At 37.8% G+C, this 26,672-nt stretch overlaps 1 protein-coding gene across 1 annotated transcript in view; it reads left to right on the top strand.

Moving 5' to 3' along the window:
- The window catches only part of astn1 (astrotactin 1), a 362,355-nt gene that overhangs the window by 182,705 nt on the left and 152,978 nt on the right, over window positions 1–26,672 (top strand). The window contains exons 16-17 of the mRNA XM_020936068.2: window positions 17,064–17,168; window positions 26,212–26,400. Of these exons, the coding sequence (XP_020791727.2) occupies window positions 17,064–17,168; window positions 26,212–26,400 (294 nt within the window). The remainder of the gene's footprint in view (window positions 1–17,063; window positions 17,169–26,211; window positions 26,401–26,672) is intronic.

Raw genomic sequence — 26,672 nt, 5'->3', positions numbered from 1 at the left:
CTTTTGTATTGGGAAATATTTTCATTTCATGTTTACAGTATTTATTTATTTTATTATTATTTAAATTTTTTTCCAGTATTTATTTATTTTAAACACAATAGTCTTCATTCAGTTTTAGTTTTGTGGCCAACTCAAAAAATTAAGTTGAGTAAAAATCTAAATAGCAGCAAACAATTGCAGCAGAATTGCACTGACAGTAGTACATTTGAAATTTTATTTGTCCCAACAATATTTGATGCAAAAGAACATCATTATTCTACTTTGTTCTTTTGGTAATTATAAAACTGTCTGTGATGGTGTTTTTAGGCCCTAAACACATTGCACGCAAGGACAAACACCAGCAGCTCCAGCAGGACCAGGCACGGGCTCTGTTTCTCAATGGGAAAGACTCAAACCTGACTGTGTGCCAGTCTTTCTGAACTTTCAAATGACATAGCACTACACCACAAACACACTGTGCTGATGTTAATAGCACAAAATCAACAGCAAATGCATGTTTTCTGTATGTATTTAAAGGGATATGTGCACTACGCCTATAGGTTAAAAAATAGGTTGGGTTCTATTTTCTAAAATCTGTGTGTGCAGGAGGTGCTGCTACATAGTCCACACCCCTAGTGTGGGCAGTGTGTGACCCTCCCCATTCACTTGTAATGCATCATAAAAAATATGCTTCCAAAACTGCAGTTTTTACACTTGCGAAGGGTGAAATACGCATGCAGCGTATCCCTGGCCTTAGTCATCGTGGTCAGTCTGTCTGAAGTTGTATAAAAAGCTGACTAAATCTAATTCTGTTCTTTTGCCTTAGAGAGAGAAGTGCACAGCTGAGATTTCAAAACGAATGGCAGAGTGCATTGGAGATAAGTTCAGGTTAAGCTCAGTGCAGCGGGGCCCTGATGTGCTCAAAGTGTGCCCTGATAAAGTACTTGAAATAGCGTGATGGTGAGCAGAACAAGTCTCTTTATCACGGGGCTGTGTTTGGAGCAGTATATCTTCAAAGGAGGCTGAAGGGCGAAGTGCTGCCATCATTTCACTGTTTGGTTGTCACCGCCTCCTCTGTGTGTGCTCGGCGCTACACCTCGTCCCTCAGACACAAACAGCCCAGATAATGCTGACGGAGGGGATGTATGTGGCCATTTTAAGTTTCTGCCTGTCATTTTTAGAGGCCTAATGCTAAAAGCTTTTCATATTTTATTTTAAATTGGCAATCTCTGTGGTAACCATCATAATCCATAAGTCATAGCCATGGAAAAATTTAGGAGACTGGCTATGGAATGCAGAAAACTTGTGGACTACCTGGAAGGCTAGTGAGTGATTATTACATTATGCTTGTATCTATAGCTGTGTTTCTGAAACATGCATGTACTACTGGTGGTATGCAAGGTCCTCTAGAGTTGTTATATATTCTTCAATTATTTCACTGTTTTATTCACTGTTTGGTCCTCCTGTTTTGTCCTCCTTGTGGTGATTTCTATGTTAGAAAATGTAGCATAATTCAACATTTTTTTTACCCTGTTTATGTCTGTACATACCTGGGAAGTCAAATCTTTTCTGAGGTGGTTCTTGATATGAAAAGTATAACCACGGACCTGTCAGATATGTGGACTCAATAAGGTATGGTAAAGTCTCTAATACCACACAACTACATTTCATCAAAACTTCAAGATGAAACTACATTTTTGTTTTGTCTCAAAGTTTTATTTTATTTTTTTTTTTCTGTCTCCACCAGCCTATACCACTACACTGCTGACAAGACCCAGAGTCAGGGTAACTTCAGTGTATTTGTTGCATAAAATGTTGAAAATCAAATTATCTAATTAACCAAAATAGATCAACTTCCATCCATCTAAACAAGAAATCACTAGAATGATGAAGGCAGAATCATGTTTGTGAAGAATTAGATTACATAACATTTAGACTTATAGGAAAACATTCTCTTTTTTCTTGTCTTGCCTGTTTGAAAAAAAAAAATCATTGCCAAAATTATGTAGGCCCACATGTAATATTTTTAAGATCTTATATCTTTGCAAAACTGTCTACATAGAGTTATTTCCATAGTTTACATTACTCATTTCAGTATTGGTGCCCTTCTGCACAAAAGCAACAATACAGCCTACATAGTTTTAACAATGCAGATGTAAAAGTCTGGAAACTTTCAACTTTCAGAGAATCTTGTTGCAGTTGCCATGGTGACTTAGGTAAGATTAGATCTAACTCTTATTTTTGTTTGTAGAGAAAAAGTCAGCTCGAAATGAAACTACGGTGTGTCATCACCAATTCATACTGTGTCCCCTTTCATGTTTTTGATATTATATTTCATGTTTGTTTGTTTTTTTATTTTATTTTACTGCAGGCTTGTGTTAGATCAGCCGTCCTTGTTTTCAGTTATATTTTAGATACAGCCTCAATTAAGATTAAATTTTGGGTAATCACATTTAGGAGTTCTTTCTTTAATTTATTCATTGACTCAGATTAATTGGGCCATATTTGCCATAGCCATTTCCTGTGTTAAACGTCAGTTAATTAGCTGACAACAGTGGAGGGGATAATTAATGCGGCTAGGGGGTCACAGCGTGTTATCGGGGCCGGGATAGGGCGACTCAGGGGGGGTTCCTGCAGACACAGACCTGCCAGCAGCAACGCCACCTGCAGTCCTGATTTAGCCCTGTAATGAGACACGGTGTGGTCCCAGTGTCCCCCTTGCACTTCTGCCTCTCGCATGTGCACCAGAATTAGACTGCAGTGACCAACCAGGACAATGCCAGGGGGATAAGTAATGACCCCTGCGGAGCGCCCGGTACAGCCCTCTCTGTCAAAAGCTATGTGCTGTATTGTTTGTCTTTATATAGAGGTGAAGGGCGTAGAGAGCCCATCACTTATACAGAGGGTGGCTTCATCAGCGACATCCTCTGTGCACTGTTGGCTCCGGCCACACTGCCACAAGTCAAAGTATATACCAGGACCAGCTACACGGTGGATGCCCCATGGACTTATTTTAAGACAAATCCGATTGAGCGAAAACAATACAGAACACTATTCCACGATTTCTTTTAGTCAAACAAGACGTGATGTTAAAGGTGCATTGTGTAACTTTTCTGGTAGAAATATTCTACAGTAAGGTTTTAAGTTTGTCTATTTTGCATTTATTCCATTACCGGTGTTTTTATTGCTTAAAATACTATAAAAAACAGGCGTTCTTAAAAAGCAAAGCAATTACAGCTCCAAGGAGACAAGCAGTTGGCAGACACTCGATAAAAAAGTTACACAGTGCACCTTTAAGTGCAAAGTCTAGACATGTCTAGACATGTATGTGTAAACACACTGGTCTGTCCAAAAGAACCTTTATTTGGATGCAATACTGGAAGGCCAAATGAACCTTTTTCAAATAAAGTCTAGACATTTTCAAACTTGATTGAAACTTATTTTAGCTTTCAATCTTCTATACTTGAAAACACAACAAGTATCTGTCAGTGTATACAAAAATGGCAACCTTTTTTATCATAAGTAGTAATTGTCGATCTAGTATCTCTTCCCACTCCTTTTTGAGCTTAAATAAGAAAAAAAAAGTAAACTATTCTTGTGTTCACTGACCACCAAATAAGTAAATGAAATGAATACAATAAAAAACTATTGTTTTTGTGATTTGATGAGTATGTTAAACAGCGTGTCTGTTTCCACCTCTAGAGACAGCATGTTTTGGGTCTGTATCAGGGGCTGGCTCTTGTTGAGTAGGGAGGTCACTGCTATCTGGCAGACAGGAGTTAAGCTGGTCCATGTTTTTGAGAGAAATGGTCGGTACTCTGAAATGATGCCAATACAGTAACATTCGTGCTTGACTGCTGGAAGGGCATGTTCAGGGGCACTAAGGGTCTTGCATAACCATATGGACCACCTCCGGCACCAACTTCACAAGACTCCTGGCTCTGGTAGAGTTAAGATGCCAGTTCACCAGTTGGCGTAGCTTCGAACTAGAAAGTGGCACTTTCAATGTCTGTTGGAGATTATACTATTTTACTGTGTCCTTGAATTAAAAAAAAAAAATCTCTTCTGCATGCAAAGTACTTTTCCTCCATCTTGTATCTTGGCAAAGTGCTCGGGCTTTGAATCCTGAGTTTCAGGGCTAGGCCAGGAATACAGAGTTAGAGGATTTCCCTACCTTGCATGTTATGAGGGTAAACTTTTCACATCACACACACTAAAAGAACTGATGAAAAATAATGTGTCTGGGTGAAAAAAAACATATTCATATGTTTAAATGAAATGCCCTTGATGTTATGTTACAAAAATATGAGATGCCGCTGTATCTTCTCCTGATGACCGTGAGAAAAGGATCACGGTCTACTGGCTGAAACCTGAGACACCTACCATTAATCAGTGGGAAAAGTGTCAATCTTTGAAAGGAAGTCATGTCTAATTATTGACTTTCTCAAACAGACTTGAATTGCCTATTTATTTCAGGCAATAAAAAAAAAATGAGATGGCAAAGTAACTGTCCCTTTGTGTTACTGAGTATTTCCTTTGTAGTCACTTTAAGTCACTCGTAAATGTTGATTCAACAAGTTGGAGCTGTTAATGTGTTTGTGTGCAAAGGGAGCAGATATATTTACTTTTTCAGCTCTTTTTCATTCTATATCCACCTTAAATGAATGAAACACAAATGAAGCTATTATAAAGTGGATTAGAACTCTAAAAATACAGGATTAGTTGTAGTCCTGGATAGACTGAGTTTGTGTCCATTTCATTCACACTTGGAGACCAGTGACTTGCTGTTTCAAGCCCATAAACTGAAAAAAGCGATGTTGTAATCAAGCTTTTAACTTGCATATAAAATTAGCCTTGGTCAAACGTCAGTATTGGAAATGTCTGTGTAAAATTACTGCATGTTTTAATTAAAGCCACATCCCCTGGAGAGTCTGCCTGCATATGAAGGACTTGTCTCGTCTCCCCGTTGTTTGAATCATAACATCGAGCAGACCTCCTGCGTGGATGCATTTAGCCTATGTTAACTTCCTGTATTTTTAGTTTTTAATTAGGCTCAGATGTGTATGTAAATGCGAGCCTGCTTCCATGTCTGTCTGGGTTATTTATAGCATTGAGACTTGTGTGGGCCCTCAGTATCAAACAGGACTTCCGAGACACATGCTATGGCAGTGATTCATACTTCATCTGTATTTTAACCCAGTCCATCTCCCCAAGTCCCTCATAATTAAAGCGGCAGCATATGGCCTTGTGACCGCAGAGGCACCCGAGGTATATACTGAACTTTTTGGCACCTTTTTTCTAAATTTGTGACAATTTGTGAAATCCCCTGAAAGCATCCGTCATCACAGCGGAAATGAAAAGTATGTCACCTTGAGCTGTCACTAACCACATGTGCAGCCTAATTACATGCAACACTGGAAGATTATTGATAATTTTAGTTGTGTTTTGCTATTGTAATATTCTGTGGTTGTCGAGTTTTGTGTTTTTTGTTATTTTGTCCCTATTTGTTCATTTAAAACTTTTTCTTGTTCAATACAATAAAGCAGATTTAGATTGAGAACAAGGTCACCAGGCTCTACTCAATAAACTGACTTTGATTCAGAAAAAGAGATTTTTCATTTACTAGATTGCATGTCCATTCACTAGTGTATATATTTGATCTTTGGTTTTCTTTATGTCGATGTCAGCTACTCATGCCCTTGTCAGAGCTCTTCTGTATCTCCTGTTTTTCTAAGCCACCTTTTCTCACCCTGTATTTTCTCTTCAATGTATGGAAAATATTGATCAAAATAAGTTGTTAAAGTGCACTATGTAACCTTTCTGAGGGGTGAGGTATATGCCACATGCTTGTATTCATGGAAATGTTATTGCTTTGCCTGGAAAGTTTAACAGTATGCCCTTACTATATCTATACCCTTACCCTATCTTGCACTGAATCAATTCCAGATGTTTTTATTGTTTAAAAAGATAAATCAATCTCAGAAAACTTGCTGTGAGTGTGAGCACCTTGCCACAGATCTGACCTGTAGCTCAGCCGGTGGCATCCAGTACATGTCTCCATACAGGTAAATAGGTTTAATGCCACGCTGTAGAACATTATAAGAACATCTCCATGGAGGTTCACCTTTAAACTGGTGAAAATTGCATATTTCAGGTTCCCATCTTATTTGTGTTTGCCAAATGCCCTAAATCTCAAAAGCTATTCTGTGTTTTGATAAGAAAAGGGGAATGTAATTAAATGATCTCTAAATCAGATTCATGAGCTGGGCTTGGTAAATTGTTATCTCTTGTACACCAAATTGGCCTAAACAGATTTACACAATACAGAACATCTTATAATTTGTTGTTTCTAATTCTTACAAGGTTGAAACGGAGTGAGATTATGTTGGAAAATTGATTTGAAGTTTAATTGTTTGTCTCATTATTCAAGAGGTATATTTTGAGCTAATTAAAAACCACTTTACCGACTTTCATTGCAATTTTATCCAAGCTAGTGACTTACTTCCTTTCATCTGACTGAAATTATACTTTTATGCACAGACCCACCTAAACCTTCCCACCAATTTGTTTAGCTTTAAACACATACTGGCCAATTACAGGCAATCAAGCCACAAGCCTATGCACTTCTAGTTAAAGGTGCATTGCAAAGTCTATGTCACACTAATAAGTGAGATGGTTGATCCATAAAAATGTGTAAATATAATTTAAGTTGCTCTATTTCATTGTACTAATTGAAGGCTTAAAGCTTATAAATTGTAGTTTGGGGGAAGTCGTACATCTTACAAGGTCATTTTCTGTTCTCAAACTTGGTCTATATCGAGACTATAATATTAGGATTAGTGTTCCTGTCTGAAAAGAAGTGAACTAGACCAAATATTATGGTAATTCCCTCTCTCCTTGTCTTGAATTATTAAGCATGCTTGGCCTAGGCTGCAACCTAACCACCCCTGCAGTGTCAGCTCATCATTCTTGAGGGCCCACATTTTGTCCTGTCATTTCGTCTGCCTATTAGGATTGTCCAGGGAAGGAAATCAGACCTCTGCTGCATTACATTTAGTTTGCCATTAGTCTAGAGAATGAACTTGGCACACCATGGCCCATAGTTCTGACTTTTCCGGCTCCTGTACTAAGTCATCTTCTCCTCTGAATCATTCATTCCCAGACTTATCCGAGAGTGAAATGGGAGCATGCTGCTAGGCTAGTTAATGGTGTTCTATGAGCCATAAGATTACTTTCCTACCTGGGCTCTCTGCTATGAATCTTCCTTAGCCTAGAGTTTACAATAATGAAGCGCTTACAGTCTTAAGACGTTGTTCAATGGTCAATCGTGGGAAGTTTTGACAGACAGACATTTTACTTTCTCATTAGACAAAAACAAAAGCAGTCTAGTACAAATGTATTAATGTTTAAATATATTTTAATATTATATATTTTTACAAATTAAAACGCGATCTCACACCTCTGGGGAAGCTTCTCATAGATCCTGGGGGAAATGGGGACACTGAGTCTGAGTGGACCTCATGTTTTCCACTTCTTGTTGATACAGCTGTCTGCAGCTGTGGTCATCTGTTGGGTGATAACCCCTGAACCTGGTGCAGATACTGGGGGTAAGGGATGCAGTCAAGTGGATGAAATATTTTGAGGATGTGCTCAAACCCATTGTCACATTTTGTCATTAAGAAGCAGAGGCTGAAGTCTCAGAGGCAGACACACACAGGCTGAGGTCACTCTGGTTGTTGGCAAGTTCCTCTGTGACAAGGCTCCGGGGGTGGATGAGGTGGATGAGATCCGTCTCTTATTTCTGTGGATGTTGTGGTGTTGTCTTGGTTGACACGTCTCTGCAACATTGTGTGGCAGTCGGGAACATTATCTATGGATTGGCAGACCAGGGTAGTGGTCCGTTTGTTTAGGAAGGGGAACCAGAGGATGGGCTCCATCTACTGGGGATCATTCTCCTCCGCCTTCCTGGTAAGGCATATTCCAGGGTACTGGAGAGGAGAGCACTGTGTTTTTTGTCCCGTTCACAGAACACTGGACCAGCTCTCAGTTCGCGGGAGTTTGCCAAACCAGTCCATGTGTGGTAACTGTTTTTGTATTGTCTAGTCTGAAACCGATGATGAGCTAGCTAACCACAAGTTATTGTGGTTTCATCTTGGCCAAATACTGGAGATGTCTTTTTTTTTTTTTTTTTTTTTTTTTTTTCCCTTAAATAGATCAGATTTATTGTTTATTTTAATCAGCTATATCTTCTAGAAATCTTACACAATTTGGTAAGCTTTAACATGTAGCAGAGGTAGTACAAATTTTCCAAATTGCTGGATATTGAAAGGCTGTTCCTGATTAAAGACAAAGACAGCAGTTTTCTGTCTGGCACATCCTAATTTCTAATCTGAATATTGCTGTGAAAGCCTTGCAGAAGGTTTCATGTGCAGATTTGGTGAGAGAAAGGGCACTGCATACATTATAAAGTCATTTTCAAATGTTCTGCTAAGAAGCTCATTTAAAACCTTAAGTGCGCTAGTGTGGAAAAAGGTTACAAAAGAGACTCCCATGGCTTCCCTAAACTTTCTATGACCCCAGAAATTAGAATAATGAATGACATTTTAGGTTAACTGATACTATTGCACGCTCTTAAAGATAAAAGTTAGGCTTATGTTTTAGAACAGGAGCATATACTCAAACAGTTTAGGGAAGTGAATCAAAAAGCCTGCTATGAGACATTATTATTTATTGTTATTTGCTCGGACATGTTATGCTTTTTTTTTTTGTTTATTTCTTTTTTTTTTTTTTAACCATGGCCCGGCTGACAGGTTAACAAAGACAAATGTCAGGAGTGAAACTATGTGTAAATGGCAATCCTTTGGGTTTTCATAGCAGAAGCGGACAGCGTGGCTCTTCCCTGCGGAGAACTTCACCGAGTCACTTACTGAGATATTGATCCATTGTGTTACTGATGGACAGAACACCACACTTCTCCCTTGTGCATTAGAAGACCTATTTCACCAGGTCTGCTTTAGTTCCTTGACTGATTGGAGGAATAAATGCCAACCATCTTGTCTTGGCAATTTGTGTTTCGATCAGGTTTGAAGTCATTTTGATGTTCATTTAGCTTTAGAATTTATTTGAAATTCCAAATTTGTTGGATAAAAATATTATTTATTGATTGATTGAAAATGTAGACCTCAGAATCACTCAACTCAACCCAAATGTTAAATCAGATTTAGTTTCTGAATGCTGATACATGGTGCCAGTTTGTTAATGGTTCATCATTCAGAAGATTTGAATTGTTAATTGCTATGGATACGGTCCTACATTTTTCCATTCTGAAACTCACAGATAAACAGAAATAAAAAAAAGAAAATTGTGCACCATCACATTTTTATCAACAGTATAGCCAAGGCAGCCAAATCCCCTCACTGATTTTAGCTTAGTATAGCATATAAATACAACTAGGTACATGTGTTTTTTGCTGTTACTACATTCTTGTACCTTATAAGCTGAACTCGGACATTGCAAATACAGCGGCTCAGTGTACATTCTCTAATTTTAGCCCTCACTGGCCATCCTGTACTGATCAACACTTGGCAAGCGGCCTTTTGTTAAAGCTTCCACTACATCAGCTATTTTTGCAGTCCTAATTGGTTCTATTTCTGTGCAGAGATCCTATACGATTTCTCCAAGGCATTTTTCTGTGAAATGAAATGGAATAGGGGTTGCACAGAGTTTGTAAAGTTTGCAATTCTTCAAAACTGAGAATGGAAAATGGGTTAGTGGATAATAATAATGCCACAAATCAATACTAAGTTGAAGTTAATTGCGGCTGCCTGTTCAAATCCAGTTCTAGTGAGTTCATGTGCTGGTGTGTCCTTTGGCAAAGCCGGTTCAATTGCTGTTGGTATTGCTCAATATTTCAGGACAATGTGGTGTCCTCTTTGCACTCCAACAGGTTAACTTCATTAAACATTGTATTTTTATTGCAGAAGTCACTTTCACATTAATAATGCTAACAGGCTCCAATTGTGTCTACAAAAATGTGTAATTCATTTCCAACTGTTTTGGTCTATTACTTGATGTTGCATCACACAGGTGTGTTTGGGGTCACTTTTAAAAGTTTTTCCGACCTTTGTAGAATGCGCAATATTTAAAGCTTATTTTAGCAGGACTAACAGTATAAATTTTGTTTTAATTAAGAATCAATTTAAAGGTGCTGTACGTGAATTTTTAAAATATATTAATGTAATGTGAAAACAGAACTAGTTCATTTTAAACAATTTGCAGTGATCCAAATTTATTCCTTACTTTTCCACACATTTCTAGCATCCTAATTATTTTCTGCATTGAATATATAAATGCTTTTCACACTTTGAGAGGCCAGAACAAAGTTTTGCTATCATGGTAGTACTAACGAGAACAGCATTATGTCCTGGTTTGCAAACAATAAAAGTTTTCTAATTAAATGCAGACTTCATGCCCTAAGAGCTACTTTTACAATGCATCTGTACTCGAACAAAACCATAGGCTGTATAAAGAAGTGGACTAAGGGAGTGTGACGCCACCTTTAGCATTTGGCTCCAGTCAAATGAAGCTCACCAAGGTCACCAGCAAATTAGAAACCAAGTTCCATACGAGGAATCAGAATTGATTTATGGACAAAATAATGAAATAAAAACATCAGGATCATGTAGCAGGTTAATACAAACATTTTAAGATCATGCCAAAGTATCAAAAAAATGTCATTGCATTTGTTACCCTCATTGCTTAACATCTTATTCTTCTTAAATGGAAGTCTCCTGCTTCGCCCACAGTCCACGCCTGGATTAGAGACACTCTATATTTTGTGAACATGGAAAAAGTAAGATGTACTTTTGGGGGGGTCATTGAAGACTTTCAAGAAAACGTGGGATCCATTTTTTCAGTTTGTTGAGTCTGTTGTTAATTTTGCCTCTGTTGGAGAATGATGTTTTTTACTCTTGTCTTTGAATGATTCCTATCTCACTCTCTCTTTTCAATCTGGTACATGTTTATTGTAAGTAGGTGACCTGGTAGTTTTTTTTTTTAGTTTTTTTTTATTAAGAGCAAAATGACTAGTCTGACAGCAGTGGTTACATAGAGAGGGCCAACATTTTTTTCAATAAAAAATTAATTGGAGCTGGAGTGGATGGAGCTGTAAGCATGCTCATGTCCACTTCATATTTGGAGCACGATGGCTAGTAGGTCAGCTACATAAGTCCACTCGCATATACAGTTGAACATTGTATACAGCCATTTTAAGCTTTTATAGTCAGATTATGCAATGACACCCAGCCACATGCAGGGTTATTACTGTATTTTCAATAGGAAACATCCCTCCATTTTAAAGATTATAGTTGTGGTGCAATGCCAGTTTCAGCTTTTGTACCAGAATAAATGCTCTCTTCTATAATACATTGTGGTTCGTAGTGCTCAGTCATGTGCTCTTCCAAACGAGTCTGGCCCCATGTATACCAAAAAAAAAGAAAAGAAAGAAAAAATATTGAACTTGGGGATGTTTGCAATGTGAAGTTGGCTCAAATTAATCATTCTGTCAGACAATGAGAGCAGTGCACCCCAGGGCTAAAAGGCAAGACAAGGCCTTTCAGCGAGAAGAAGAATACGCCACTGTACTGTATATGTTTTGAGCTTGTTATTCATTTTCTCTAAAGCAGAAGGCAAAGGCGGAGGCGGGGGTGGTGTGGGGGTGTGACGGGGAATATATCTATCCAGCCATTTCCCATAAGAGGGGATAAATGGATGGAGCTGAAGGTGAGGACAATGCAGGAACATCACATTTAGAGCCTTATTCATCAAGTTCAGCGGGGAACGTCAGAGCTCGGCCAAATGTTACACTTTGGCTGTAATCTTGTAAAAGACGGCTCATGGCCCTCAGCGCATCCCCTCACATATCACACTTCAGGAGTCATTTGTGTCCGTGCAGGATGCAGGGCTGTTCTGTGTTATTGTATCTATGAAGAGGGTTTGATTTGGTGGTTAAAGGAACACTGGAACTTTTCTCGTAGAGGGTTCGCCACCTTGTCTCTAAGGAGATGTTCTTGCTTTGTCAGGAATGTTTCATAGTATTACTGTAACTGTATCATAAAAAAAAATAAAAAAATATATATATATATATATATATATATATATATATATTATTTTTTTTTTTTTTTAAATCAGACATGTCAAACTCCGACCCGGGGGCTAAATTTGGCCAGAGATATAGTTTGCAAGATCATATCAAATATGTATTAGAGCTGGCCCACTGGCTACAGATAGGCTATTTATTAACTTTTTTTTTATTATTATTTTATATTATGCTTGTTCTAGATTCAATGTTTAAGCAAAACTATTATTAAACATTTATTTTAATGAGAACATTTTTAGCATTACATATCTCGAAAGAAGAGAAAGCATGCAGATTATATTTAGTTTGACCCACGACTTGGTCCCAGTTTTTAATTTTGGCCCTTTGTGAATTTGAGTTTGACACCCCTGTTTTAAACTGAAAAAAAAAATAATAATAATAATAAAAAAAGAATAATAATAATCTTTTTGAATGCATGTTATTTTAGGATTTTAATATAATCTGTAGTTTCTTGATTGATATTACTTTGCAAACCCATTCCAGCACATGGAATAGAAACCATTATTCATGTAAAATGTCGTGTTAAAATAGCAAACTGTTGACCTGCTATGAGAACGCTGAAGCCAAAATATTGATTGAAATATATACTTGTATTAGAAAGAGAATTGCAGTCAAATCAGGCACAAAAGCTATTCCTCAGTTCAGCTTTTGTAACTTCTAATATCGACATCTAATATCATTATACGCTATAATAGAAACTCCTATTTCAGAACTCATTATTCTTCAATCAGTAAATTATTTACACAGACACACTACACCACAGAGTGATGCAGTATTAATATCTGTTTACATTGGATTCTATTACAGCGGTTTGCAATTTAAAATAGTATCCCTAGCAATATGCATTTTTATTGATAAATTTGAGTAGAAAAAAGAAAGTATGGTCAATCATACACATTATTCTTATAGTTCATTTAAGGGTATGAAATGACAAGTGGCAAGTACAGTATTAAAAGAAACAACACAGACAAACAAAAACCCCATATATATCAAATATCAGCAGTTATCACAAATTCGTCTTGGTCAGTCTCTATTCACTCTATTCATCAGCATAATTTACCCCGTTACACTTAAACCCTGCTTGAGCATATATTTCTGGTCAGCTACTCGGTCTAGTCCCGTCCTGTCCTTCTTCCCTGGTCTAGTCCATTCTGGTCCAGTCCAGTCCTGCTGCTTGTGGATGTGTAGTGAGCTCTGGGGCAGCCTCAGTGATGTATTGCAGTAATCCCAGCATTGCTCCGATACACCTCTGTCAGTTGCCATGGGAGACGGGATGATGTATTACCCATGGCTCTTTCTTATGGCCCCGCTATAAACGTAAGTAATGTTAAAGACCCTAATTTCACATTTAAGGGTGAATTATTTCAGCAAATGATTTTGAATGACCGAATTATAGCTGAATATTACAACCTTAATTTAATCACCAAATCTACAAATCATCTACTGTGATTTTAGTTTAATATATCAGGCACTTCAGGTACCAGGACTTTTTTTATTTTTTTTATTTCTGTTGTCAGTATTACATTGGCATGTACTCCATGAACTGTACAACGACTCACCCCTATGTAATAGATCTCATCTTGTCAAAGCTATCATTATCATCTTTGTACTGTATTTCTGTACCACATGTCTTGTGTATAATTGTACCTTAGTTGACACAAATCTTCTGATGCTTTTAAAGGGCCCACATTACACTATTTTTGATCTGTTAAAATGCTGTTTTGCCATCACAAACATACTCAAATACAGCCCATCCATCATCTTAAAAAAATCAGCCCTGGAAATGTCTATCTCTGAAATGAAGGTAAAAGGTAGCTGCTAACATGAAAACTACCACTGTGTGACATCACAAGTTGGAGCAGAGCATTTCGAGCTTTGAAGATGTAGACAGAATGCTTATAAACTGTTACTCAAACATGTCTGAATGAAACAAAACACAACTCCAGGTATATATTTGAGGAGGTAACAGCATTATCACATGGCATGAAGCCCACAAGAGTCAACTTTGCGTAACATAAGACTTTTAATTATTTCAAATTGGATTACCGTTTATGTAACCCTTAGTTTCTACATCACAATACTGAGTACAAGTAATTTCCCTTATATTAACAGTAAACTTGAAATCTATATGCAACTATAATAACAGCCAAAGTGTCCTATCTTATTGAATCACTCTGTTTGAAAGGAAATTGAACTGTTGCAACCCCTGTGAAAATAATAAGATTTTCAGCTAACGTTATTATACAACTGATTCACATAAAAATAACAATAATAAAAAGATGTACCCTCAGCTGATTTGACTCTGTAGATAAGGTGACAGGACCCGGGCTAATGGATGTAATAGAGAATAAATCTTTGATAGTGACTAACTGGATAGTATTTGTAAACATGTGACTTCTTCAAGGCTGTCGCTATGTGAGGAGGTATTGACGTGAAGCAAAGAAACGAACTGGAAATTGAGACTGAAATCAATACGGGGGATAGAGCGGGCTGTGAATATGTGTGAAAGCAGTTGTGGAGGTGGTTACATATCAGCAGTGGTTCACAATTCCTCCTCTCAATGTAAAATATCAATATGTGATGACCTATCCTGGAACGTATACATGGAATAAGTGTTTCCAGGTGACATTATGGTATTAAAGCTTCATTTTATAGTATGACTTTCATTCATTCATGATGTTTTGTACAGTAGATGTTATAGGTGTCATAGCCCTTTTGAAGTGATATTGTGGGAAGATGTGGAAGAAAAACTCTGAGATAGAAATTGCTGCTATGAGGGTATCTTCCTTATACAGTCTATGAACCCAATTCATCGCCATGCCACAGCAGCAGAACCACCAGACACCTCACCATCTCCTTTACTAAATCCTACTCAGTTTTGATCACATGACAGCCTTGTAAACCTTCAGGGTTTGTCTGTGTCTGCTCATTCTCGTGGTGCAAATAATATAGTAAAACATTTAAACATGTCCTCATTCATAAATGCATAAAGCCTGTTCCCCTCAAACTCACCCCAGTTCCGCCTGAAGTTCACACACATATCTGCCTTCTAAGTGGAACATTTTATTCCTGATTTATTTATAGCATATGTAATTGGTTTACTACTTTCTGCTCTGACTCATTACATGCTCTGAATATCACTGCAACTGATCAAATGCATGTCTGCAAATGAATTTTCTGATGACAAAGTTTCCTAAAAAAAAGTTCATCTCAGCAAATGTTTAATATTGATGTACTTTTTTTCTATGGAACTCTTTACTTGTCTTTTGCTGTCGCTAACTCAAAGTGATGTTATGTTTATATGTTTCTTGGGAGCCTCAAATGGGTTTATACTTTGATCTAAAACCTACTATTTTCTGTCATCTCATGTAATCATACCGTAAATATTCAGGTCTAGTGAACACTAAAAGAGACATTAGGACTTTGATCTGATGCAAAGTACATAGCATTTTGACGAAAATATATATGCATTTTTGTAATATAATTTGTATTTAGTTTTAGCCAGCATAAATATGACATTGACAAAAACACTGATGAAAAATGTTTACTGAGTGCGTATACATACACATCAGTATCTTAGCCATATCCCGATGATACAGCTTATACATGCACACTGAGAAACCGGGGTACTGATATCCCTGTATACATGATCAAATGTAGTATCCCGGTTTATTGACAAAAATGTACTTAATTTAATAAACCAGGAAAAATATAAACAACCATGAGCTCCTTTAGCATAAGCAGCTCGGGAAGGTCCTAACCAGCAGTAAGAAGCTACGATCCACTGCACAGATCAAACCCAACGTCTCCAAACATTATACAAGTTCTACACTGCAACAGATTCTTAATTAAAACCTTCTGTATATATAAACTCAACTTTACAACATATAAACCATAACCACTATAAAGCCAAATCAGCCCGTTTGATAATATAGTTCAGCTTTGCCACATTCGTTTATGTTTTATAGAAATTAAACTTAAAAGCACATGGCTCATTTGCATAAACTGTTAGAGCTGCTCTTTCCTTGTGTGCTGATGCGATTCAGCTTCTGTTGAACTAAAGGACATGGCTCAGTGGAATATGTGTGTTTTTTCTGTGACAGTGGAGGTGCTGATGAGGTATATCGTATAGGAGATGGCTCATGTTTAACTTTTCAGAGATCATACATGTTCAGGTCATACAAGTGCAGATTGTATGTGTGCAGGTTTAGTGCAGTCATTTCACTCTGAAAAGTGTTTGTCTTTTGTCTGCATGTGCACTCAGTTTTATGTTGCAGTAACTGGGATACTGCATATACATGCCACAGTATCCCGGTTACTATCGGAATATACCAGCTACAGCATCCCAGTTTCTCATAACCGGAATACAGCCTTATTCAGGATTCTGAAACCGGGATAGTGCGTATACATTCACCATGATGAAACTAGGATACTCAAACCTGATCATCACTGATGAAATGAACAATGCAAATTTTTATGGCTAGAAGAAGTTGGTCTTCCATTATTTATTATTGCAATAAGAATATTATTACAACATTTCAACATACAGTATAAAGTAAATTCAGTTTCATAGACTGTATAAAGAAGTGAACTAAGGGAGTGGGACATTCGACTCCAGTCAAATGAAGCTCACCAAAGCTAGCAGTTATAGGAACAAATTTGGAGTAGAGTTTATGTCCTGAATAGGTATTTATTTATGGACAAAATGGTGAAATAAATACACGAGAATCATGTAGAGTGAGTTAATATGAATGTTTTAAGACACACACACAAAATTAAATGACTTACAGATCCACCTTAAAGAAGGCTATACATTTCAGTCTTCAGTATACTCTGCCTTATTACTTTTCTTAAAATATCAATAATTTTCCGATAAACTGTGTTGCCTTATACTGAAACATTAACCAGCATGCCTTGTGTGTTCCAGGGATGGTGAACTACAGTGAGGTGTCTGGGTACCCTCTGGTCCAACAGTGGAGTCTGCGCTCGGTGCTGTACCACGTCAAACTCAATCAGTGGGTCTTGTCTCAAGGTAAATCACTGCTACATAAACATCATTAGCACTGACTGGTGTGTGGACACGAGTACAAAGTCTGTGAAAAGTGCACACGGTGGCGTAAATTAGCTATCACACTGCAGCTATTGTGACACGTAGGTGAGTGGATAATGAGAACAGCTGGAGCATTGTTTAGGTTGTTAAAGCTAAAAGAGCTACGAGATGCTTACAAAAAAGAATTGTTTTAAAGTCAGAAACTACATTTAATCATATTGGACAATATCATGGTAATGTGTCCAAAAAGTGCTATATGGTTCAAACTGATTTTTATTGCTATAAAAAAAAAATATATATATATATAAATTAAATAAATAAATAGCACAACAACCACAAACAAACAACCACAACAACGACCACAACCATCACAACCACAACAACCACCACAACAACAACAACACCACCAGCACAACCACCACAACCACCACAACACATTTTAAGCAATTAATAGTGTTAGATGTTGTGAAGTCTTTAAATTAAAAACTAAATTGTGGATTACCCCAACCAATATGAGGTGGGACATACTAGTATATACTGTACATACAAGTACATACTAGTATATAGGGCTGAACAATTTAAAGAAAAAAATGTATTGCAATTTTTTTGGCTTTTGGCAGATATTGCAATTTCATTTTTTGCAAACATTACAGAATCTTACATCATACCAGGGTCCTGCATTGGGTTGGGTACGTGCGGGTGCCCAGCGTGACTACGACTGTCAAAAATCCGTTATCATTTCTCAAGCATTATTTATTGAGCAGAAGAACCATTGATCGAGATGCCGGACTTTTCCGCTGCATACAGACTGAACCAGGACTGAACCAGGACTGAATCAGGACTGAATCAGGAGGACTAAACCAGTACTGAACCAGGACTAAAACAGGACTAACCAGGACTAAACCAGGATTAATCCAGAACTGAATCAGGACTACACCAGGTCAATTAATCATTAACGTTATATAAAGATTATCATTATTATTACTATTACTAATCTGCATAAATAAACTCAACTTTACAACATATAAACCATAACCACTATAGAGCCACATCAACCCGTTTGAGGTTATAATATATTTAATGCAGCTTTGTGCACATTTGTTTACATTTTACAGAAACAAAACTTAAAACCGCATGGCTCATTTGCATAAACTTTAAGCTGGAAAAAACAGCTCCTTGTGCAACTGATGCTGGACTAAAGGACATGATTCAGTGAAATATTGATGTTCTTTCTGTGACAGAGGCATGTTGATGATGCATACATGTGTGAAATAGTTGACGAAACAAAACCTGGGTCAGTTAGGAGCACTGCAAAAAAACACAGCTTTGACAATCCCAAAATAGTGCTGTCTATCGGCCCAAAATGATAGATCGATAGATATACTGTGTACTATCAACTATGTCACATTCATTCACACTCTGCACTAACCACTCTGCCACTGTGTAATCCCAAAGCATGTTTCTAACTTAGATTTAGACAAATCTTGTCTTTTGTCCATTAATTGCTCACACTAAAGTTTAGGTAAAGGTAAGATATGATTAGTTTCATTAAAATACAAATATTCAAAAATGAAAAAAAATGAAAAAAAAGAGAGAGTTTGCAGCCCTCTGTGTGCCCTGCAGAGCTTTTGCCGGGATTGAAAACATAACGACTCCCACCACAGGATGTAATGCTAAATCCTAGCCACTATGCGCAGCAGTGCTAAAAGGTTCAAGTCGGAGGAGCCATTACACAAATTAAAGCTTTTCAAAGAGTCAATTACCGCCTGATTCCAGTGCTGAGAGTGCAGCGTCTGGTGGGCTGCACAGAACCCAGGGTCAACCTCTCTTTAATCATGAATTAACACGAGGTCAGGTCAAAAGGGTCAAAATCGAACGCCTGGAAAGAAAAGACATCGCATCTGTACAAGGTAATGTCAAAACAACATAAAAAGGGCGTATAGGAGAAAGTCATTATGATAACACATGAAAGAAGGTTTTATGGGTAACCTGATAATGTGCTAGTGTACTAGATGTGACAAAGTAAAGCAAAGTAAATGCCTTTTGATAGACTTTCCTGAAAAAATAAAAATAAAAAATAAGAAAAAGTGTCAAAAGTGTAAGATGTGCCTTGATTAAAGACTTCAAGTGCAGTAGGGCTTTCATCATCTCCAAAAACCCATTTAGTTGTGCGGCGCATTCACTCACTGCAGTCAATAGTGCCATTAAAGCTATTTATTTTGAAGTTCAGAAAGTTCCAAACCAAAAAAGGAACAAATTAAGATGGACCAAGGTGAAAAAGTTATCCATTTTCAGTTTACACCGGCAACATGCTCTGTAGCTTTTGTGCTTTTGTGTCAAATTGTAGAGGAGGATGTAGTCGGAAAGAAAATATACAGCAGAAAAAGAACAGACTGTGCAATCAGAATTATTTGAACATGAATTATAGGTCTAACCATTATTTGAACATGTATTGTATGACTAAATATTGATAATAACTTAACAACAATGAAAAATAATAATAATAATAATACATCAGAGCTTTTTTGAACACTCAAAGACACTTTACAAATGACACTGTAGAAAAGCAACACAGTAGAAAACGTGGGGAATTAAGGGGGGAATGCCAGATTGAACAGGTGAGTTTTTAGTAGTTATTTGAAGTGCTGCAGTGAGTCCGAGTTCCTGATGGATTGTGGGAGTGAGTTCCAGAGGGAGGCTGCGGCGGAAGCAGCGAAGGCTCTATCCCCCAAGGTCTGTTGCTTTGTTCTGATGAGGGGAGTGAGGAGGTTGGTGTGGGCTGATCTGAGGTGGCGTGGTGGACAGTGCAGACAGACAAGGTCAGTGAGATAGGGAGGGGCCAGGTTATGTTAAAATGTTAAAATATTTTTATAGACAATGTTCTGTTATATATTGGACCTGGAATTGTATGATGTAAGACACTTACCAGGCAAGCCAGAACCACACGCTTTGACAAACAAAGATGAAGCATAGTGTAGGAGTAAAAAAGGACAAAGACAACAGAGGATTTAGGGCCGAAGTGCCTTTCGTTTAGACTGTGACCACATTTTTGAGGCTTAAAAATGCAAAAATCCAAAACCACCCTCCAGAGTGGAAAAGTTGAATATGTTCCGCCGTAGCATTTCCGTTTACACTGCCCAAGACGCAAAACTCTGGTCAGACCTGCTCACGTTGTGTACACATTTACCGCACATACATCACCACCTAGCGTCACTACCTAGCCGCCTGGCATGTATACTCAATCGGATTCCACACACTTTTGCGTCACCGTATAAATGCAGATTTGCTACCGAAAACTCTCGTGTAACTCGGAATAAAAAGTGAATACGCGACACCACTTTTGCTTTTTCTGTTCAGACCGTCATCTTATAAATGTAGCCTAAGAAACACCAAGGATTTCTGCAGAATCGACAATCCAAACAGTAAACTCTTATTTATCTCAGGTAAATGAAGTTATGGATTTTAATATGAATGATTAAAATCATTTTCATGAGGTGTCTTCCACATTTGAGAGACACGCTACAAATTAGCAACAGTGCTTGGATCACCTCAAGTTAGAATTTTTTTTTTTATTAATTAATTAATTTATTTATTTTACACGCTATAGTCCAATTTCAGACCCTTCTGAATTCCTACAGAATGTAGAAGAGACAGGCAAGTAACGCAATGGATATAGTAGTTGGTGGAGGTATCAAATTGAGAAATGTTGGAGTATCATTTCATCATCAGCAACATTTTCTGAAGTTGATACCAAACTTTTAGAGATCTTAAAACTCTAAAAGCAGGAAGTATTTAAATCTATCTCCAGTCTGGGATATTGCTTGTAATCACATGCATGACTTTTTGAGAACATGCACAAATTTAGAACAGCTTTTCAGACTGTTAATCAGGGGTAGACTGCCATCGCACAGCCAACACACTCTCATCCCCAAATGTATTTTAGTAACACATCAGGCTGTATTATGAGTTTGCGATCAAATTATTTTTAACAATTAGATGCAAGCAGTATGCAGTAGTCACACCGAGTTTACACACAAAGTGCTTTTCCAATAAAATAATAAAAATAAAGAAGAACACATCAAGTATCACAGCTTTGGTATTTCTTGTGGTAGTTCTCATTCAAATGAAATCCTCTTTCGCTGCCCTGATGAGATGTTGTTTCTATTATGAAGCCAGAAAATGTCTCATTCCTAAAGTCAAACATAAATGTTTCCTGTTCTGGTAAGTGCCTCTCTTCTGTAAATACGGCCATGACACTTCTAATGCATTCCTGATGACGCTGGCATGGTTCGAAAGTGTCTATATTTGCTGAGAGAACACTTTCTAGATATTTTCTTCCTGTTTTTGTCTCCTCTTCTTCCCACTTTAGAGCATCATATTTCCGTAGCCAGCCAGTCGAGGGGTGAGGCTAGTGTAGTGATTTTTACATCTGATAACCCAGCCACCATCGCTCATCCGCCCTGTCTCGCACATCGCTGGCTTCCTAATTTAATTTTAGAGAAAGAGAGTGAGAGCGATCCGGGCGTGAGGGCTGAGATATTAATATCACAACTCCTCGAAACGATAATGATAAACTGCTATTGCACTTTTGCTTTTCAGTGTTTGTGGAGCAGATCATGGCAAGCGCACGGTCAATGTAACCCATCAAACGTAGCTTTTCTTATGGAGATATAGGTGCGATCTTATTACACAACTGCATGGAAAATAGAACACAAGGAGCTCTTATCGGTGCTTATGTTCAATAAAAAGTGTCGCTGCTACTATGACTGCTGCCATCTTGAAAAAGGTGCATTAGTACTGTGCTATAGTAAGCAGTTTGTTCATGTATTGTATTGCTATAAGCGAATACAAATGGATTCCAAAGCCTTGAAGAGGATCATATGAACACTGCACAGTATAGATAGTATAGATAGTCATGTTTAGCGTTAGATATTGATATATGTGTGAATCAAATTAATACTATTTTCAGGAAGTACATGTTCTGTTTGGTACATAACATGTTTGGTACTAATAAATAAATAATTTACTAAATTGTTTTCTTCCTTACGTTGAATAAAAAATTCTGTTCAATAATTTGAAACTACGTTTAACTTGTTTTGGTTCATATTGACACTAAATGTCACAGTGTACTTTGGTGCATGGATTGTACACAAGCATTTTAACTTTCTCTGCAGAAGCCAGTGGAGACCTGGCACAGACTTATGTGCTCGTACTTCCTAGTTCGAGTAAGGACCCGAGCTGCAGCGTTCTGGATGTTCTGCATGTCACAGCTTATTTACATAGTCTAACCTACTGTGCTGGATAGTTCTGTCTGATTTAGACAGTAAACCTTTGATTTTTGCTATGTTTTTAGATGGTAAAAGGCTGCAGATGTTATTGATTTTATGTGGCTGTTAAAGTTCAAGTCTGAGTCCATTATTACTAGATTTCTTGCCTGATTTGAAGGTTTTAGAGAGAGAGACTGGAGGTGACTGCTGACACTGTCCCTTTGTTTCTGTGGAAAACACTATGACTTCATCTTGTCAAGTTTAGCTGGAGAAAGTTGTTTTGCATCCACACACTGATCTGTTGGATGCAGTGACCAAGTGCTCCATGGTCCATAGTCTCCTGCTGCCAGAGAGACGTAGATCTGAGTGTCATCTGCATAATTGTGGTACGACACGTTATTGCTGCTTAAACTGGCCTAATGGCAGCATGTAGAGATTGAACAACAGGGGGCCCAGGATTGACCCCTGAGGCACCCCACAATATAATAAATAAATAATTTACTAAATTGTTTTCTTCCTTACGTTGAATAAAAAATTCTGTTGTAATTTTACGTCACGACATCAGCAGATATTTAAAGGTGCATTGTGTAACTTTTCTGGTGGAGGGTCCGCTAACTGCCTGTTTCTATGGTTATGTCATTGCTCTGCCTGGAATATTCCACAGTAGGACATTAATCAGCTCCACCATACATTTATTCAATTACTCAAAGCTCAAAAATACCCCAAAAAAGAGGCATTCTAGCTGTGAGCTGGTTGCCTCTCCATAGATCTGCCCTGTAACTTGGTCTGGTTTGGTCTCCAAACTGTGAAACATTCCAGACAAAACAATAACATGTCTGTAGAAAAAAGCATTTGACGGCCCTGTCACCAGAAAGTTACATAGTGCACCTTTAAGTTATGATAAATTAACATCAAGCTTCACAATACAAACTCCGTACACCTATTGCCAAGAAGTCCATCATGTTAAATTGCAAAGAATAAATTCACATTGTCAACTGGACAAAAGGTTTTTACGAATACACTTCGCAACTCATCCAAGCTGTGAAACATTCAATCAAAAAAACTTTTGTACAGTTGACAGTTGAATTGAATTTCAGCTTTGCCATGGATTCTACCTGTACGACAAAGGGATTTTACAAACATCATGTTGTATTATTACAGTGACATTTTGAGTGCAGTCCTGATAAATAAGTATGTATTTCTAATAATAATGAATGTTTACTTTAACCATATTGTATTTTTCTCATTCAAACTAATTAATTTTAGATAATAATAGATAAATGTAGCCCACTTCAGCTAAAATGCTGAAGGTACAAGTGTATTGGGAGTTGTATGTTACTCTAAATGCAAGTGCACATATAGTGAGTAAAATCTTAATTATGAATAGTGTGTTTGCTCTGTGATGGTATGCTTCTCATTTTGTATATTTAACTCAAAATGAAACTACTGCCCCCATGTTAATAAATAAATCATGCATCTGCCTGTGCTAATAAACACGCTTTCTGAAAATCCCAAATAGAGCAAGCTTCTTTTTTTTTTTGAAATTTTAATTTGAAGAAAGTTGCTCTCGTCTGATGACAGCCCATTCTGTAAACAGAACTGATTATTTCTGCTCTAAAGCCCAAATCTTTTTAATAATCTTTGTGCCCTTACTGAATCCACTAACACAGACTTTCTTTCATGTAGGCCTGTACTAGTAAACATGCAATTTATAGACACTTTATAACATCAGAATGTTTATGCTGACGTGCTGTACGAATACTCAAGTGTTTTTCTGAAGTCCACTGAAGCTCATAAAGACAGTGACGCCCAGCTAAGATGCTTGCAGTTTATTGAAATACCTTTGTTCAATGAAAAGTGAGTTAAACCCGGATTAGAATGGATTAGTGCGGGTCTATAACACCAAACGACACTCTTAAGCCCCAACAATATTAGACATTGATCACAAGCTTTAATCTAATGGTCTGCAGAGTCAACACAGCGCACTGCAAATGAAGCACCAATACTCACTCAGCATACCACAGAACTTTGCGATTAAGACAACAGGGTCTCCTGAAAACTCTTGAGTATTTGATTTTACTTTTTAAAAATGTACTGTGTAAATGTGATATGTTACTTTGTTGTTTGTTTACTTTTTAAATGTGTTCCATGAAGCCTAAAAAATTACTTTAAAGATTAACTGTGTAACTTCTCTGGTAGAGGGTCCTCCGCTTGTCTCCATGGGGAAGTGATTGTTTTGTCTGGAATGTTCCACAGTATGGTATTAAACTGTCATGTTTAGCATTTATTCCATTGTTTTATTGCTTAAAAATACCATGAAAAACAGAGATGCCTCTCCATAGATCTGACCTTTATCTCGGCCTAGTTAATTTTTTTTCTAATCTTCATGGAGACAGATGATTTTAATGCTTCATTGTGGAAAATTACAGGCAATGCTCCAAGGAGACAATCAGTTGGTGGACCCTCCACAAAAAAGTTACATGGTGCACTCTAGGAGAACACAAATACATTAGATATTTTCTTTCTTGTCACTGGATGGATTGGTGACCATACAGTCTGTTTTGGGCAATACACTGAAATATACTGGAACCGAACAAGTTAGGCTACGTTCAGACTGCAGCCTGAAGTGACCTAAAACCAATTTTTTCACCCCTATGCAGACCTGTATCTGATCTATTAATGACAGTCTGACCGACACAGATCCAATTTTTTTCAAGTGTGACCCAGGCCACTTGGAGATGTGCTCCTAAAAGCGGTACATTTTCGATCTTTGGACATGCGACTTCAGTCTGAATGGCCAGGTCACGTTCATCCACCTACTCGTCACAAATGAACACAAATGTTCTTCTCGTCATATGAAAATTGTGTATGAACTCCGTTTGAGTGAAGCAGTGAAGCACATAACAATCCCACCACTCTGAGCTGCAACTCCCCACCCACACATTCCTTTCTACAGACATTGCTGCCACTACCCCACAAAATGCCATGGCCAAAAACCTTGTCCTTCTCCTTCTCAGTCTCCTCCTTAAAACAAATAAGCTGTACATGTTCTGGCTCTGGTACGACAGCAACTTTAAAATCTCCAGGTGCTCAATGTTCGCGTCAATGTTTAGGCAACTTCCTTAAACACTGAACATGCTCACTGTTTGTGACGTCGTCGTGTCCTCCATTGCTCATGTGGGACACTTTTGGGGCGTTTAAAGTTCACACTGGAGATCTTATACAAGTCGCATTTAATTGGAAATATGAACAACCTCACAAAAGAATCGTATTTCACAAAAATATCCGAATTGAGCATTGAACCCTGCAGTATGAACATAGCCTTATTTACTGGAGTAGGCTACAGTTTCCTTTAACTCCAACTCGCAAACATAAATTTTAAATAAATCTTTCTACACATTTTTTAACTAGTAAGTAATGCCCACAGTTGGAAGGATGGACTCTGTACACCTGCAATTCCCAACAAGAATTATCTTAAGATAGATGAGCAAAAAAGCACTGCACAAATTACCTGTAAGTAAGAAACATATATTTAGTGGTGACTGAATACAGCTTCCATTTACCATGCAAAATAAATTAGGATTGTGCCTAATAGACATAATTACTTTCTTAGTGTGGGTGTTTGTAGTTCTTTGTATAGTATTTTTCTCCACTCCCTGCACCACTCTAAGCCCAATAATGCAGTGTGTATTACAGAAACATAATGCTTTTAAGAGCGATGGAAAATGCTAACTAAACGCATATTTTCCTCCCTGTAGCCTTCAGCTCCGCCATCCATTCTCTGGACGGGGCAACACAGCGCAGTGACTACGTGTCCATCCTGAGGGAGTTCGGGAATCACTACGTGCAGGAGGCAGTGTACGGCTTCCAGGAGTCCTGCACCATCTGGTACCCCAACAAACAGGTCCAGAGACAGCTGTGGCTCGAGTACCAGGACATCAGCAAAGGTAGGACGTCCCCTGCTTCTGAACACACAGGGTTATTATGGGGATTATTAACAGCGATTATTGGGATCTACATCTGCAGTGGAGTGGGAGAGATCTATAAATATCTGAGTCATTGTGCAAAGTCACAGCCGTGTAGAGGGAACTGGCAGAACTTCTCTAAGCCCTATACTATACACTGCTAGATGCTAATCCCATTCAAATACTATATACCCCATTTTTAGACCAAAGCAATATGTGTTTTCATGAAAACTGTTGGCAGCAAGTTCAAAGTG

Source organism: Boleophthalmus pectinirostris, unplaced genomic scaffold (assembly GCF_026225935.1).
Source record: "Boleophthalmus pectinirostris isolate CB_2022bp ecotype Guang Dong unplaced genomic scaffold, ASM2622593v1 HiC_scaffold_16, whole genome shotgun sequence".
In the NCBI taxonomy this organism is placed as follows: domain Eukaryota; kingdom Metazoa; phylum Chordata; class Actinopteri; order Gobiiformes; family Gobiidae; genus Boleophthalmus; species Boleophthalmus pectinirostris.
The sequence above is the reverse complement of the archived record's forward strand: the minus strand, read 5'-3'. Positions and strand labels throughout refer to the sequence as shown.